The sequence below is a fragment of the Staurois parvus genome, unplaced genomic scaffold (assembly GCF_062004578.1).
Source record: "Staurois parvus isolate SC_StPar_1 unplaced genomic scaffold, SC_StPar_1.0 ptg000059l, whole genome shotgun sequence".
Lineage (NCBI taxonomy): Eukaryota > Metazoa > Chordata > Amphibia > Anura > Ranidae > Staurois > Staurois parvus.
This window is the reverse complement of record NW_028317855.1, coordinates 2,284,017-2,298,494: the sequence shown is the minus strand read 5'-3', so window position 1 is coordinate 2,298,494 and position 14,478 is coordinate 2,284,017. Positions and strand designations below refer to the sequence as shown.

The following is a 14,478-nucleotide window of genomic DNA, read 5'->3' as shown; positions in this document are numbered from 1 at the left end:
AGAAAAACATCTAAGCCCGGCTAAATTTTGCAGAAACACATCTCAAATCTCCCAAAAGCATGTGGGAAAATGTGTTCTGGTCTGATGAAACCAAGGTTTAACTTTTGGTCATAATTCCAAAAGATATGTTTGGCGCAAAAACACTGCAAATTACCAAAAGAATACCATACCGACAGTGAAGCATAGTGATGACAGCATCATGCTTTGGGGCTGTTTTTTTTTCAGCTGGAACTGAGGCCTTAGACAAGGTAGAGGGAATTATGAACAGTTACAAATACCAGTCAATATTGGCACAAAACCTTCAGGCTTCTGCTAGAAAGCTGAACATGAAGAGTAACTTCATATTTCAGCATGACAACGACCCAAAGCATACATTCAAATTAAAGGAATGGATTCACCAGAAGATGATTAAAGTTTTGGAATGGCCCAGCCAGAGGCCCAGACCTGAATCCAATCAAAAATCTGTGGGGTGATCTGAAGAGGGCTGTGAACAGGAGATGCCCTTGCAATCTGAAAGATTTGGAGTGTTTTTGCAAGGAAGAGTGGGCAAATATTGCCAAGTTCAGATGTTCCATGCTGATAGACTCATACCCAAAAAGACTGAGTGCTGTAATAACATCAAAAGGGGCTTCAACAAAGTATTAGTTTAACCACTTCAAGCCCGGACACTTTTACTCCCTTCCTGTCCAGGCCAATTTTTTTATTAACGGCAACCCGCCCCTGGACTGTCGCCGTTTATATACAGCGGCCGGGCGGAAAGTGGTTAAGGGTGTGCACACCTATGCAACCATATTATTTTAGTTTATTTTTACTTCCCTCCACCTAAAAGATTTCAGTTTGTTGTTCAACTGAGTTGTACAGTTTTATAGGATACATTAAAGGTGGAAAAAGTTCTGAAATTATTTATCTTTGTCTCATTTTTTTACATCACAAAAATGTGACATTTTAACAGGAGTGTGTAGACTTTTTAGTGTGTGTGTGTGTGTGTGTGTGTGTGTGTGTGTGTGTGTGTAACTAATACACACACTCTACTCCAATTAAATATAATGCCTAAGCCAAAATTCATGTGCTCATAATGGCGCCTGAACGCCAATTAGCCCATCCGCACCTGACATTGGGCTTTGCCCCCGATACATCGGTGCGCAGCATCGCCCCTGCACGTGGTGCAAGATGACATCAAGCATCGCTGACACGCAACCAAGGTGGCCACCGACCAGGAGAGATGCAGTGGTAAGCCCACGATGGAAGGCATCTTAGAACTAAAGGCCGCACTCATTAGGCACAAAGGCACAGTGCCCGGGCACTACATGAAGGAGCCCAATCAGAACCGGGTTCGATTCCCACCACCGTGCAGGCAGGAGTGGGACAGCAGACCACAACCATATTGGTGTACATAATATTACAATTGCGCAAAATGGCAGAGCAGAAGGAGAACAGTGATTATATAGTATATACAGAACGATAATGTTATAATATTAATAATGTCATATGTGAATAATATTTTATTGTATTATTTTGTATGTAATATATAGTGTTTGCTTTTCTGTCCTACTTAAATCTATCCTTATAGCCTCGTGTTCCAAATGGTCTGGGATGGAATAAATGCCTCTTTCGATGTGAATAACATTATTCTGTATATAATGTACAATCACTGTTCTTCTCCTTGTGTCTTCCCTCCCCTCAAATGTTTATAGCCTGCTCTGTTTCTCGTGGTGTAAAATAAAGAAAATTTGTTTTTTTTCTACATACTTGCCTATAAAATCTGTTTCTTGGAGTGCATCACGGAACACCGAAGTCCTTCCCCCTCTTTCTGGAATTTCATTGCTGGCTAGAAAACTGAAGTACTTTCTGTATAGGAGGGGTTATATAGATCTGTTTGATCTGCCAGTGTCCATTCACTTATAGGTGGCCCATAACCCAGATAGTAATGATTATAGCCTGCTTTGTGTCCCATGTTGTACTCCAAGAAATGGATTTTACAGGTACTTATGTAGAAAAAAATAATTTTTTTTCAGCCAGATTAACTATGTGACAGTTTAAAAGGAACCTGTCCAATCAGAAATATGAAAGCTGCTATCGCTAATTTGTTTGAAGACGCATGCTGCAGAGCTGCTTTCCTCATAGTTCCTTACCTACTTGATGAATCAATGGCCACTGATGCTGTCAAGTGTAAAGATATGCACTTGCTGCACGTTAATGACTCCCTAAGTAGTAAAGCAAACCTGACAGTAACTGCCATGGAGCATGCACTAAAAAAAAAATCAGGAATTTTACAGTGCTTATATTTCTGTCCTGAAATGTCTGTTCGAGCTTGATTGCGGGGGGAGGAGCTGGAGTATGGCGCTGTACGGGAGATCGGCAGAAGATCTCCCGATCCCAGGCTCCCCCAGCATCCAGCTAATAGGTCGTTATGACCTATAGATAGCCAGGTAGGAGGAGGGGGATTTGCCTGCTGCCGGGTCCCGTGGGAGAGCTCCGGCACTCGTGTGCCTTCGGTCTGCTGGGAGGTGTGCTGGAGGGAGCTGGAGCCGAAGGGCGGAGAGTCCTGGATTGCCGGGAAATGGAGGACACTGGGCGGTCATGTGACCAGCTGCAGGGAAGCCCAACGAGGAGAGAAACACCGGCTGGTATAGGAGAGGACATGCAGCTTTGATTTCCTCTCTCCCCACTGTCTCCCTCACCCTCACAGATTGACTTCTCCCTGGTACTGCTAAGGAAGCCAGAGTTCAATGATAAGGGAGACAAGTGTTGGGGAACCCCATCTTGGAATTCCTGATTATCTGGAGGGACCCTTTATTGCAACCCCTCTGCCGATGAGACTGTGAGAAGCCACCCCCCACCAGAAGTGGAGAAGTGAGTGTCAAATGGGTGAGTGTGAGTGGCTGAAGAGAATGGACTGTAATAGATGTCAAGCATTATATTGAAAAATGATGTAAATACGGATGGATAAAGGGGTAAGGGTTGCATCTGGGGGTCACTACAGGGACTAAAGAGGGTCTTATATCTAAATATATAAAGAACGCTAACTCTTGCAGGGGGTCAATGAGGGGGATAGGTGGAAAGGAGAAGCGGAAGATTTAAAGGAAGAGGGGACTATTGAACCTGTGAGATATTGGATATATCCAATAGCGTTCCAGAGCTTCCCCCATCCTCTGGAACGCTCTACCCCAATTTATCAGACTATCGTCTGCTCTGCTCACTTTTAGGCGATCTCTGAAAACCTATCTCTTCAGGGAAGCCTATCCTGCCCTCAGCTAATAATGGAATCTTCTACTCTTCCAACCAGTCCATTCCCCACAGTTACTACCTTTTTGTACCACTAGCCCCTCCCTCATAGATTGTAAGCTCCAAGGAGCAGGGCCCTCCTTCCCCTCTTGTAGTGAACTGTATTGTTGCTGTATTGTCTCCCGTTATATTGTAAAGCGCTGAGCAAACTGTTGCCGCTATATAAATCCTGTATAATAATAATATATGAAAATGAAGCACAAAGCAACACAAGGAGGTGGATCAAAAGCCCCCATATCAAGTTCAATTAAGAAATACATCCCCGGGCAGGATAAACAGACCTCTGAGAGGCAATGGGGAATAAATGAAAAAAGTGTGATGGAGAACAATAGTGGTGAGATCCCCAGAATATCCCCTGGAATGTCTGTTAGCCAAAATTTAGAAGAAGCAGACATTGAGAAAATAAATGCTCTGGAGAACCTAGAAGATCAAGATTCTCAATACCAACTAAATCAGAAATAGCAGAAATGTTTAAAGGCCTGGAAATATCTATAAAAAAAACGAAGTGGGAAAGTTACATAAAGATCTGGGATAGGTTCTTTCTAGGGTGGAGGAGATGGAAAATAAAACAAGTAAACATGCCCAAGAGATACAGGCCTTAAAAAATAAAATGGTTCAAATTAAAAAAGAACAAAGGAATCTGCTCCATAAATTGGAAGACCAGGAAAATAGGAATAGAAGATGCAACTTAAGAATATGTGGTCTACCAGAGATTTCCCAAGGAGAAGATCTAAGGGAAATGGTTGAGATCTGCAGCAGAACCCTATAAAATTGATGGGGTGTTCAGAATTGGAACATTATACCACGATGGTGGAAAAGGAGGATCAAGATGCATTCTAGCGCAATTCCATTACTATCGAGATAGAGGAGATCTGGAGGAGGATGAAAGGAAGAGCTGTAATAAAATATGGAGAAATATACAGATCTTCGCTGATCTGGCTGCAGAGACATTGTTAAGAAAGAAAAGTTTGAAACCATTAATAGAACAAATTAAGAAGCAGAACATTCGATATAGCTGGGGGCTCTCAGCATGTTTAATCAGGTGGAAAAATGGAAGATCGGCAAGATTAAAGTTTCCTGAAGAACTGAGAGACTTCTGTGAGAGACTTGATTTGCAGAGAATAGACATTCCCGGATGGGGGGGGGGGGGGGAAGAGGTGGAATGGGGAGAATGAGAGGTGGCAGGTAGCTTAGGAGGGAGGCGGTGTGGTGGGGGGGGGGGGGGGGAGGAGAAGGGGAAGTGGTGGGACTTCACCTTTTTTTTTTAATATTTATTTTTTCTTTTTTCCCTCCTTGATCTCCTCTCTGCCCCCCCATTTCCCCCCTCCCCCCCTTTTCTTCTTGCTCTTTTCTATGTCCTTTTTTTTTTTTTTTTTCTTCCCCCCTAGGCTGTTCTTGCAGGAAGCTGAGGGGAGGGTAAAGGGGACGAGGTGTGCACGTTCAGAGTTCCATCCTAAAGTGGGATTAGGACCACAAATGATAGGCAAAATATGGGCCTAAAAAGGGAGGAAAGGGGATGGGGTGTGGGAATGTGAGGGCGGGGAGGGAGAGGGATGTGGGGGAGGGGGCTGGCAGCCTTAGATTATGCAGGATAGTAGGAGGTACACTAGGCTGGAGAAATTCTAGAGAATGAAGGGTTAGATACAGTGAAGAGAGGAGGAGAAGAGGGATGAGGGGAGGTGAGAAAAAAAAAAAAAAAACGGAAGAGATTAATTTTGTGACTTATGTTAGAGGTTTAAATAGTCCTGGGAACAAATTTAGGATTCTTAAAGAACTTCAGCATAGATTCGCCTCAGTGGTGTTTCTACATGAGACACACTTAGTACAAGAAAATAATGTGAAGTTACAATCTAGATATTATCCAGAGTGGTTCTATGCAGACTCCCCAATTAAACGTGCAAAGAGAGTGGCAGTAGGATTTGCAAAAAACGGTTTAAGTTGGAGGAGAGATTGGTAGACCCGGAGGGGAGATTCCTGTTCTTGAGGGGAAAACTACAGGAAGTGGAATACACATTAGCAAATATTTACTGTCCGAATAAGAAACCAGAGGTAATGTTAAAAAATATTCTGAGGAAATTAATGGATTTTAAAAAAGGTAACTTGATTGTGGCAGGAGATTTACATTTTTGTATGGATCCACAGATGGATGTGGCCTCTCCGGTGCAGAGAGAGGGTAGTAGGGCTTTGAAAATTTTTTTATTTCAATGCCAACTTGTAGATATCTGGAGAATCAAGCATATGAAGGATAGAGATTATACGTTTTACTCTCCTGCACATGAGATGTATTCAAGATTGGATTACATACTGTTGGATCATAGACTCATTGAGTCTCTGGTTAAAGTAAACATAGAAGCCATGTCGATTTCTGATCATGCTCCTGTTACAATGCAATTACTATGGGGAAATGAACAGAGTGGAGGACAATTATGGAGGCTAAATGAGACACTTCTTCAGGATCAAGAGACGGATCAGAAAGTTAAGAAGGAAATTGAGCAATTTTTTGAGGAAAATTATTTGGAGGAAGTGTCGGTAGCCACTGTGTGGGAAGCTCATAAGGCCTATATCAGAGGAATTCTAATAGCGATAGGAGCAAAGAAGAGAAAAAATAAATACACTGTTTAGGGAACTCTGTGACTTAGAGCAGATACATAAAAATAGAGTAACAAAAGAGATTATGCAGAAGATAATAAATAAAAAAGAAATAATTCCCTGGAAGAAGAGAGGAGAGTGTATAACAAAATAAGAAGTGAGAGATATAGATGGGGAGATAGACCAGGAAAGTATTTAATGAGGGCGCAGAGGAAGAAAAAATCTAGAAATTTATATTGAGAAAATAAGAAATAATAAAGAATTAGTGTATTCAACTAAATATATAATAGAAGTTTTCAAAGAATATTATAATAAGTTATATAATATTAAGCCCCATGTTACCATAGGAGGAGATGAAGTAAGAAAAACAGAAGACAGGCATATATAAAAAAGGCTTTGCCGAATTTAAGTGAAGAACTAAAATCCCTTGAAACAACAATAACTCTGGAAGAAATACATCTAGCATTAAAAAGTACTGTAGCTGGGAAAAGTCCAGGACCAGATGGGTATACAGTGAGATATTATAAAAAATATGAAGAAATATTACTACCTAAATTGAGGATATACAGTTGCAAGAAAAAGTATGTGAACCCCTTGGGATTATGTGGAGTTTTGCATGAATTGGGCATAAAATGTGCTCTCAACGTCATCTAAGTCAGAACAATAGAAGAACACAGTCTGCTGAACATAATACTACACAAACATTAGATGTTGCCATGGTTTAATTGCACATAACATGTAAACATTCACAGTGCAGGGAGGAAAAAGTATGTGAGGCCCTAGCTTAATGACTTCTCCCAGAGCTAATTGGAGCCAGGAGTGAGCCAACTTTGACTCCAATCAGTGTGATGATATTGGATGTGTTGCCGACAGCTGTCCTTCCCTTAAACACATACCTGTTTTGTGTTTACTGGTTTCAAGAAGCACTGTTTGATGTGAACCATGCCTCGCAGAAAAGAGCTCTCAGAAGACCTACAATCAAGAATTGTTGACTTGCATGAAGCTGGAAAGGGTTACAAAAGTATCTCCAAAAGCCTTGATGTTCATGTGTCCATGGTAAGACAGACTGTCTACATATGGAGAAAGTTTAGCACTGTTGCTACTCTCCCTAGGTGTGGTCGTCCTGTAAAAATGACTGCAAGAGCACAGCGCAGAATGCTGCATGAGGTAAAGAAGAATCCCAGAGTGTCAGCTAAAGACCTACAGAAATCTCTGGCACATGCTAACATTTTTGTTGACACATCTACAATAAGGAAAACATTAAACAAGAATGGAGTACATGGGAGGACACCACGGAGGAAGCCATTGCTGTCCAAAAAGAATATTGCAGCACATTTGAAGTTTGCAAAAGAGCACCTGGATGTTCCACAGCACTACTGGCAAAATATACTGTGGATAGATGAAACCAAGATTGAGTTGTTTGGGAAGAACACACAACACTATGTGTGGAGAAAAAAAGGCACAGCACATCAACATCCAAACCTCATCCCCACTGTAAAACATGGCGGAGGGAGCATCATGGTTTGGGGCTGCTTTGCTGCGGATTGTTGTCATTGATGGGAAAATGAATTCCAGAGTTTATCAAGACATTTTGCAGGAAAACGTACGACCATCTGTCCGCCAACTGAAGCTCCGCAGAGGATGGGTGATGCAACAGGACAATGACCCAAAGCATACAAGTAATTCAACAAAACAATGGCTGCAACAGCACAGAATACGCCTTCTGGAGTGGCCCAGTCAGAGTCCTGACCTCAACCCGATTGAAATGCTGTGGCATGACCTTAAGAGAGCGATTCACACCAGACATCCCAAGAATATTGCTACACTGAAACCGTTTTGTGAAGAGGAGTGGTCCAAAATTACTCCAGATTGTTGTGCAGGTCTGATCTGCAACTACAGGAAACGTTTGGTTGAGGTTATTGCTGCCAAAGGAGGGTCAACCAGTTAAGTCCAAAGGTTCACATACTTTTTCCTCCCTGCACTGTAAATGTTTACATGTTATGTGCAATGAAACCATGGCTGCATCTAATGTTTGTGTAGTATTATGTTCAGCAGACTGTGTTCTTCTATTGTTGTGACTTAGATGACGTTCAGAGCACATTTTATGCCCAATTCATGCAAAACTCCACGTAATCCCAAGGGGTTCACATACTTTTTCTTGCAACTGTATATGAATGCTCTAGGAGGAGAGATGGAAATATGGAGGGAATCCCTACAAGCTCATGTGGTACTCATACGTAAGGAAGGTAAAGATGATACTCATTGTTCAGGTTATAGACCGATTTCCTTATTAAATACAGACACTAAACTATATGCACAAGTTCTGGCAAATAGGTTGAAAGACCTAATGCCGGAATAGGTACATACAGATCAAGTAGGGTTTGTCCCAGGGAGGGAGGGTAGAGACAATGGATTAAGATCACTGTTCCTTATACAGTAAAGTAGGAAAGAGAAAATTCCCACGTTGGCTCTCTTGATTGATGCTCAAAAAGCATTCGATAGAGTAAACTCGGGATATATGCTAGATACTTTGTAAGTTCTTGAATTGGGACCTAGAATGAGAGAATGGATAAGGAAATTATATAGTCAACCATCGGCAGCAATCATGGTTAATGGGGAATTATCAGAGGATATTGAGATGCAGAATGGAACAAGACAGGGATGCACTCTGTCTCCACTGTTATATGTTCTATCTCTGGAATCTCTCTTGGCTACCATAAGGAATAATATAGATATAAAAGGAATTTGTATAGGAAAAATAGAGCATAAGGTGGCAGCTTATGCAGATGACATGCTGTTTTATGTGGGAAATCTAAGGATAACATTGCCTAACTTAATGAAATCTTTAAAAGAATATGGTGAGTTGTCAAATTTAAAAATCAATTCAACTAAAACAGAGATCTTAAATATAAACCACCTAAATGGAGAGAAAAAAATGTTATAGGAGGAATTTCCCTTTGTCTGTAGAGAAAGAGCACTAAAATATTTTGGTATAAAATTAACTGTATCTTTAAAGAATTTATACAGATTAAACTATATTCCACTATTAAACGAGATTAAGGATGAAATGAAGAAACTAGGATGGGGATCTCAGTCATGGGTAGGATGGATAAACCTGATAAAAATGGTAATTGTTCCAAAAATTCTATACAAATTCCAAATGATACCAATTAAACTGCCAGAGGAGTATTTCAGAATAATTAAAAAAAATTCTAACAAGATTTATCTGGAGAAATAAGCCTAGAATAATTTACCAGACCTGAAAAGATACTATAATTCAGTAATATTGGCGAGAATTTATGACTGGACATACAATGCACAGGGGAAAAGTTGGGTAAAAATAGAAAATACACTAAGTTATATGAATTTAAGTAGAATTATTTGGTTACCTCCTCAATATCATGGGTTGACAGAGAGCACAAGTGTGTTTACACACAATGTTTTAAGAGTTTGGGATGTTTTACATAAAAGGGTGGGAATTTAATTCACTGTTAATGCCCCTAGGAGCCACAGAGTTTTTCACTCCTGGTAAAGAAAGTATCACAGGGAAGTGGTTAAAGAAGAAAGATGTACAATTAAGAGAGATCATTTTGGGAGAGTAAATATTCTTAGCGAACTGGAAAGTAAGAGGGAAATATTTTCGAGAATGGATGAAAGAGGATTGGAACCCTTTTGAGCACTTATTAGATACACAGGGTGATGGGAGGCACGGGATTTCAAAAGTATATAAGATTCTCACAGGATTAACTTCAGTTATAAGACCACTATTTATAGAGAAATGGGAAAGGGATTTAAGAGTAACAATTGATGAGAGAAAGCAAAAGAAAATGTATAGTTTAATTCACTCGAATGTAAATATGAAAGAGGTTGAAATGAGTTAAAAATGTTTGGCAAGATGGTATATTACACCTAATGTAGCACATAGAATAAGTGGGGACAATTCACCTTTATGTTGGCGTGGGTGTGGAAAGAGAGGCACAATGTATCACTTATGGTGGGAGTGTCATAAAATTCAGTAATGTAATAAAAGATGTTATAGTGAGCGCGACTTAAATGCAAAAAGTGTATCAATGTGTATACACAAAAACGTTAGTGAGCAGCTGATACACCGAAAAGGTAACCAAGTAAAAACCTCCAAATCAAACATATATATTAAATAAATGGTGCAGCGCTAAATGCTAGAGCACAGTTTATACACACAATATATAAACATGCATGATATCACTCTGAGGGTGATCAATAAATACAAAAGTTCAGTGTAATAGTGCGGATCATGGAGAGATCCCAATTCAAGGTGAGTGGACGTCCTGATCCAAGGTGTGATGGTAGGTGTGATCACACAAATAGGTGAAAAACGCACTCACCAGATGTGCGTTTAATAAACGCAATAAGTAATCCTGCGTCACCAGGCCATAAAACGATCATCAGATCTCAGATCAGATTGTACCCAGATCACCATCTCGGTTCCACAGAAGTGAAGTCATCTGAAACCGCTACCAGGTATCACCACCAGGGTCCTGAGTCCTCCAGATGGGCACTGCGAATGATAGCACTCACACAGAGTGCCCAATAAGAGACCTCATAGCGTGATACTGCTTTAGATGCTTTTATTCAGGGTTGGTTGGTGTGGGGTACATGCAAAGATAAACCAAAAGTTTACTGACCATATGCATTCCTAGGTGGTTAGGTGTCCTGCTGCTGCTGCCCCCCTAATAAAATTCAGTAATACTGGGGGGATATAGTACGATTAATTCAGGAAATAACGGAGATCAGTATCCCAAAGGATCCCGGGACTTGTCTTCTCTATGGTACTGAGCTTTCGGTAAAAAAAATCTAAAAAAACAGGGTTATTCTATTTTAATGCTGCGAAGGGCTTGATACCCAAGTTCTGGAGGAAACGACAAGCACCGAAAATAAAGGATTGGTTGGGCAGGGTAGAGAACACGTATAGACTGGAAGAACTTTACCATATAGATGAAGATAAAATTGAGGTTTTCTGTATAAGGTGGGAGAAGTGGGAAGGATTTAAAAAGTCAAATCTGTACCTAGAATATGTGTAACAGAGAGGGAGAGGAAATGAAGGGAGGGAAGAGAGAAGAGAGAAAAGGGGGGAAAAAAAAGGAAAAATGTATTATAGTAGTAATAATCTCTGAATAGGAAATATAGAACGAGTAGGAAAAGGCATAATCAAGGCTGAGGGGGGTGGGGTGGGGGAGTGGGGAGATATGGGATAGGGGGCTAGGTGGAGAGGGAGGGGAAAGGGGTAAAATGTTACCAAGATAAAAGTTGATATTTTGATATAATGTCAAATAAGAGTATCTTTTTTTTATGTATGTTTTATTAGCTTTTGTATACATAAAATGGTAATTTGAAAATTGATAAAATATTTAAATTTAAAAAAAAAAAAAAATTAAATGTCCCCGTTAAAATGCATCTGGAGCACAGATGCGAGTTTTCAGAGGGTGAATATTTATGCTGTTTTACAGTCAGAAATCCACACAAAATGGAGAATTTTTATATTCTTAAAACTGAAGTTTAGCAATAAAAAAAAAAAATTGTGTCCTATGGCTGCCGTCACATTACTTATCTGTAAAATAAGTACAGTATATCCCTCATCTGTGATCCTGTAGAACAGGGGTGTCAAACTGGCGGCCCTCCAGCTGTTGCAAAGCTACAAGTCCCATCATGCCTCTGCCTTTGGGAGTCATGCTTAAAACTGTCAATCTTGCAATGTCTCATGGGACTTGTAGTTTGGCAACAGCTAGAGGGCCACCAGTGTGACACCTGTGCTGTAGAAGTTATCTGTGCAGTGATGACAGGTCCTCTTTCTGCTGCTGAACTTCTAGGGCTGAGGAATTTAATAATTCTGAGTCTGACATGCAGCAAAAAAGAACTGAGAGGGGCCCACCTCCTCCTCCTTCCTTCCTTCCATTGAGAAAAACCTGTGCAATGATTGCACTGCATGTAACACTATCTCTGTATGGGGGACAAAATCTTCTCCTTTAGACTCTTCCCCCATTCACAGACTGTTACCTGCAGCATAATCAATGCATGGGCTTTTCTCAATAGAGGAAGGAGTGGGTGGATTCACTGCAGGCACTTTTTTTGCTGCGGCTCAAAGTAGACCTAACGCTATTAACTCCCTCAGCACCAGACGGTTGACAGCAGGAAGAGGACCTGTCATCACTGCATAAAAAGTTTCTACAGGATCCAGCTGCCTGACAGACATGGAACATACATTATTATAAGTAAGTTATGTGGCTGTAGCTATAGGAGAAAAATTATTTATTTTTTTTAAATAAACTTAAATTTTAAGAGAATCTTAAATATACAATAAAAAAAAATTAAAGCCTTTGTTTTTATTTCCAGGTTATAGTAGAACAGTATGTACAGTCCCATCCCAATGGATTCCAGGTTATGTATAATAAACTTCTGGAGTTTGTTCCTCATCATTGTCGCCTACTGCGGGAGGTTACAGGTGGAGCCATTTCAAGGTAAATTAAGTGGATCTCTGGAAACAAATACATTGGTGTATTTGCATGAATCTTGAATTAATTGTGTTTATTTGTAGTCTGTGCAACAGTCATTTACTTTTTTTGCAATATTACAACTGATTTTACACTTCTGCAGAATGTTCTTGCTTTCTGTGCATATGCACAGAATTTTATGGCTTAGAATTTGCTTAGCTGACCTTTGTGGAAGCAGGAAAGGTACCTTTTGCGCTTGCGCAAACACATGCCCAAATATCCTGCCTCCTCCAGACGTTAATTACTGCAAGTCTATCCTTTTTGTGGGAAACCCGTTACCTCTAAGCCCACCGGACCTGCTTAGAAACTACCTTCACAACGAAGATTTGTACCATCCCTGGATGTGCGGGGGGATATCTAGTGACATTTTCTCCAGTTTAGAAAAGTCTTTTAAAGAGGTATACAAATGAGTGGATTTACTAAAGGCAAATTGACTGTGTACTGGAAATTGAAAGTGAGGTTGCAATCATTTTCCCCAGAGCTTAGTTAATGTGGTAAAACTTCACTTTGTAAAGAATACCCAATCAAGTGTAAAGAATTTTTTAAAAACAGCATTTTGCTTGCATGTAATAGGATGATGCATATCAGCAGAGGATAAATGAGTGCAACTGCACTTGCAAAGTGCCCAGTCTATTTGCCTTTAGTAAATCTACTCTAAACATTCTGCATTGCTGTCCTCTTACTGTTCTTTCTACTACTTGCTGCTTCACAAAATGTAAGCCATTTCCCTATACCTCCTTAAAGCTTTACAACCACAAGGAGGTGATCTTCTGCTCCCCTTTTAGGTTGAATTACAAGGATTTTTCAAATCCTACACTTGTCCATTTAGGGAGACAATACCCATCATGCCTTTAAAACATCTTTCCTAATTACTGCAGTAGCTAGGTTATTGCACAGTCTCCTGTAGACCTGTCACTATGCCTCTCATATGAACATTTTTTTTTTCTAGTGACGTCTACATGAGGAGGGTAGCTTCACTGCTTAGAGCTTAAATTACTCCTCATTGTCATAACACATTTCCTTGGCATACAACCCTTGGGCTCTACCCTGAGGTCTAATATATCCCCCCTTCCCTGGATATAGGTTGCTCATTATCAAGTTGCCCATTTTATGGGTTTGAAGCCATTTCTACTCTCTCAGAAACCTTGCCTTTTGTATTGATGTGTTTCCATTTGCCATCTTAGTAATGAAATAGATCACATTTTGTTCCTTCTGCACGTGCAGTCTGTAGGTTCCCTGGCACTTTCCTGCTACCCAAGATCTACTGCTCTATGGAATTGTGCCCAGAGATCTCCCTGCATCTCTAATGTACTGATATCTACCAGTTAGACACATTCCAATCTCTAGGTTTGGTGCCTCTTTCCGTGGGGCATGCAAATATTTCTGCTTCTCATCTAACTTTTCCTGTTTGGATTTGACAGACACGTAGTTCTTTGTATCCTGAAGGTATTGGTTTAGCTTTGTATGTTGTCTTCCCAACACCATGCATTTCACACTTCCCGTACACTCCTTTTGCCAGATGTTGCTCTTTGTCGCCCTTTGGGGCCTTCTGTATCCCTATGGAGCTTTATTCACGTGCTTTTACCCACACAACCCCCCCTTTGTGTTTTTAGGGGTTACCCATTAAAAAGATTTAAGATTGGGGCTTTCTTCTCTCCATTGTCCCTGGAAGCCGTAGTTCTGCCTTGGCTCCCCCAATTTTTTCTTGGAACACTTTTTCCCCTTTTGCTACATAGGCACAAAGTATCCTGGAAATCAGTCTTTCTTTTTTCTCCTGGTGCTCTTCCTACCATCTTTTGTGGGAGATTTATTCGCCTTTCCTAAGTCTTGACTGAAGGCATTTCAAACATTTTACACTTCCCTTTTATATATAGGGTCAGGATTGTCATCTATGGCTACCTGACCCCAAGGGGAGGTAGGAACATTTTTTTTTTTTTCTCTCATAGGGTTGTCCCTCTATGCGTGCTTGGATTTCCTGGTTTGTTTGTTTTTTTGTTTTTTTTTTCTTCACCAGACCACTAGAGAGGGTGATTCTCTCAAGCAGGGACCCAGATTGTAACTAAAGAAAAAAATGTGG

General features: G+C 40.4%; 1 protein-coding gene across 3 annotated transcripts in view; it reads left to right on the top strand.

Annotated features, from left to right (window-relative positions):
• The window catches only part of COG2 (component of oligomeric golgi complex 2), a 174,110-nt gene that overhangs the window by 54,077 nt on the left and 105,555 nt on the right, over positions 1-14,478 (top strand). For all 3 annotated transcript variants that reach the window (XM_089668546.1, XM_089668544.1, XM_089668545.1), the window contains one exon: positions 12,244-12,368. In XM_089668546.1, the coding sequence (XP_089524672.1) occupies positions 12,244-12,368 (125 nt within the window). The remainder of the gene's footprint in view (positions 1-12,243; positions 12,369-14,478) is intronic.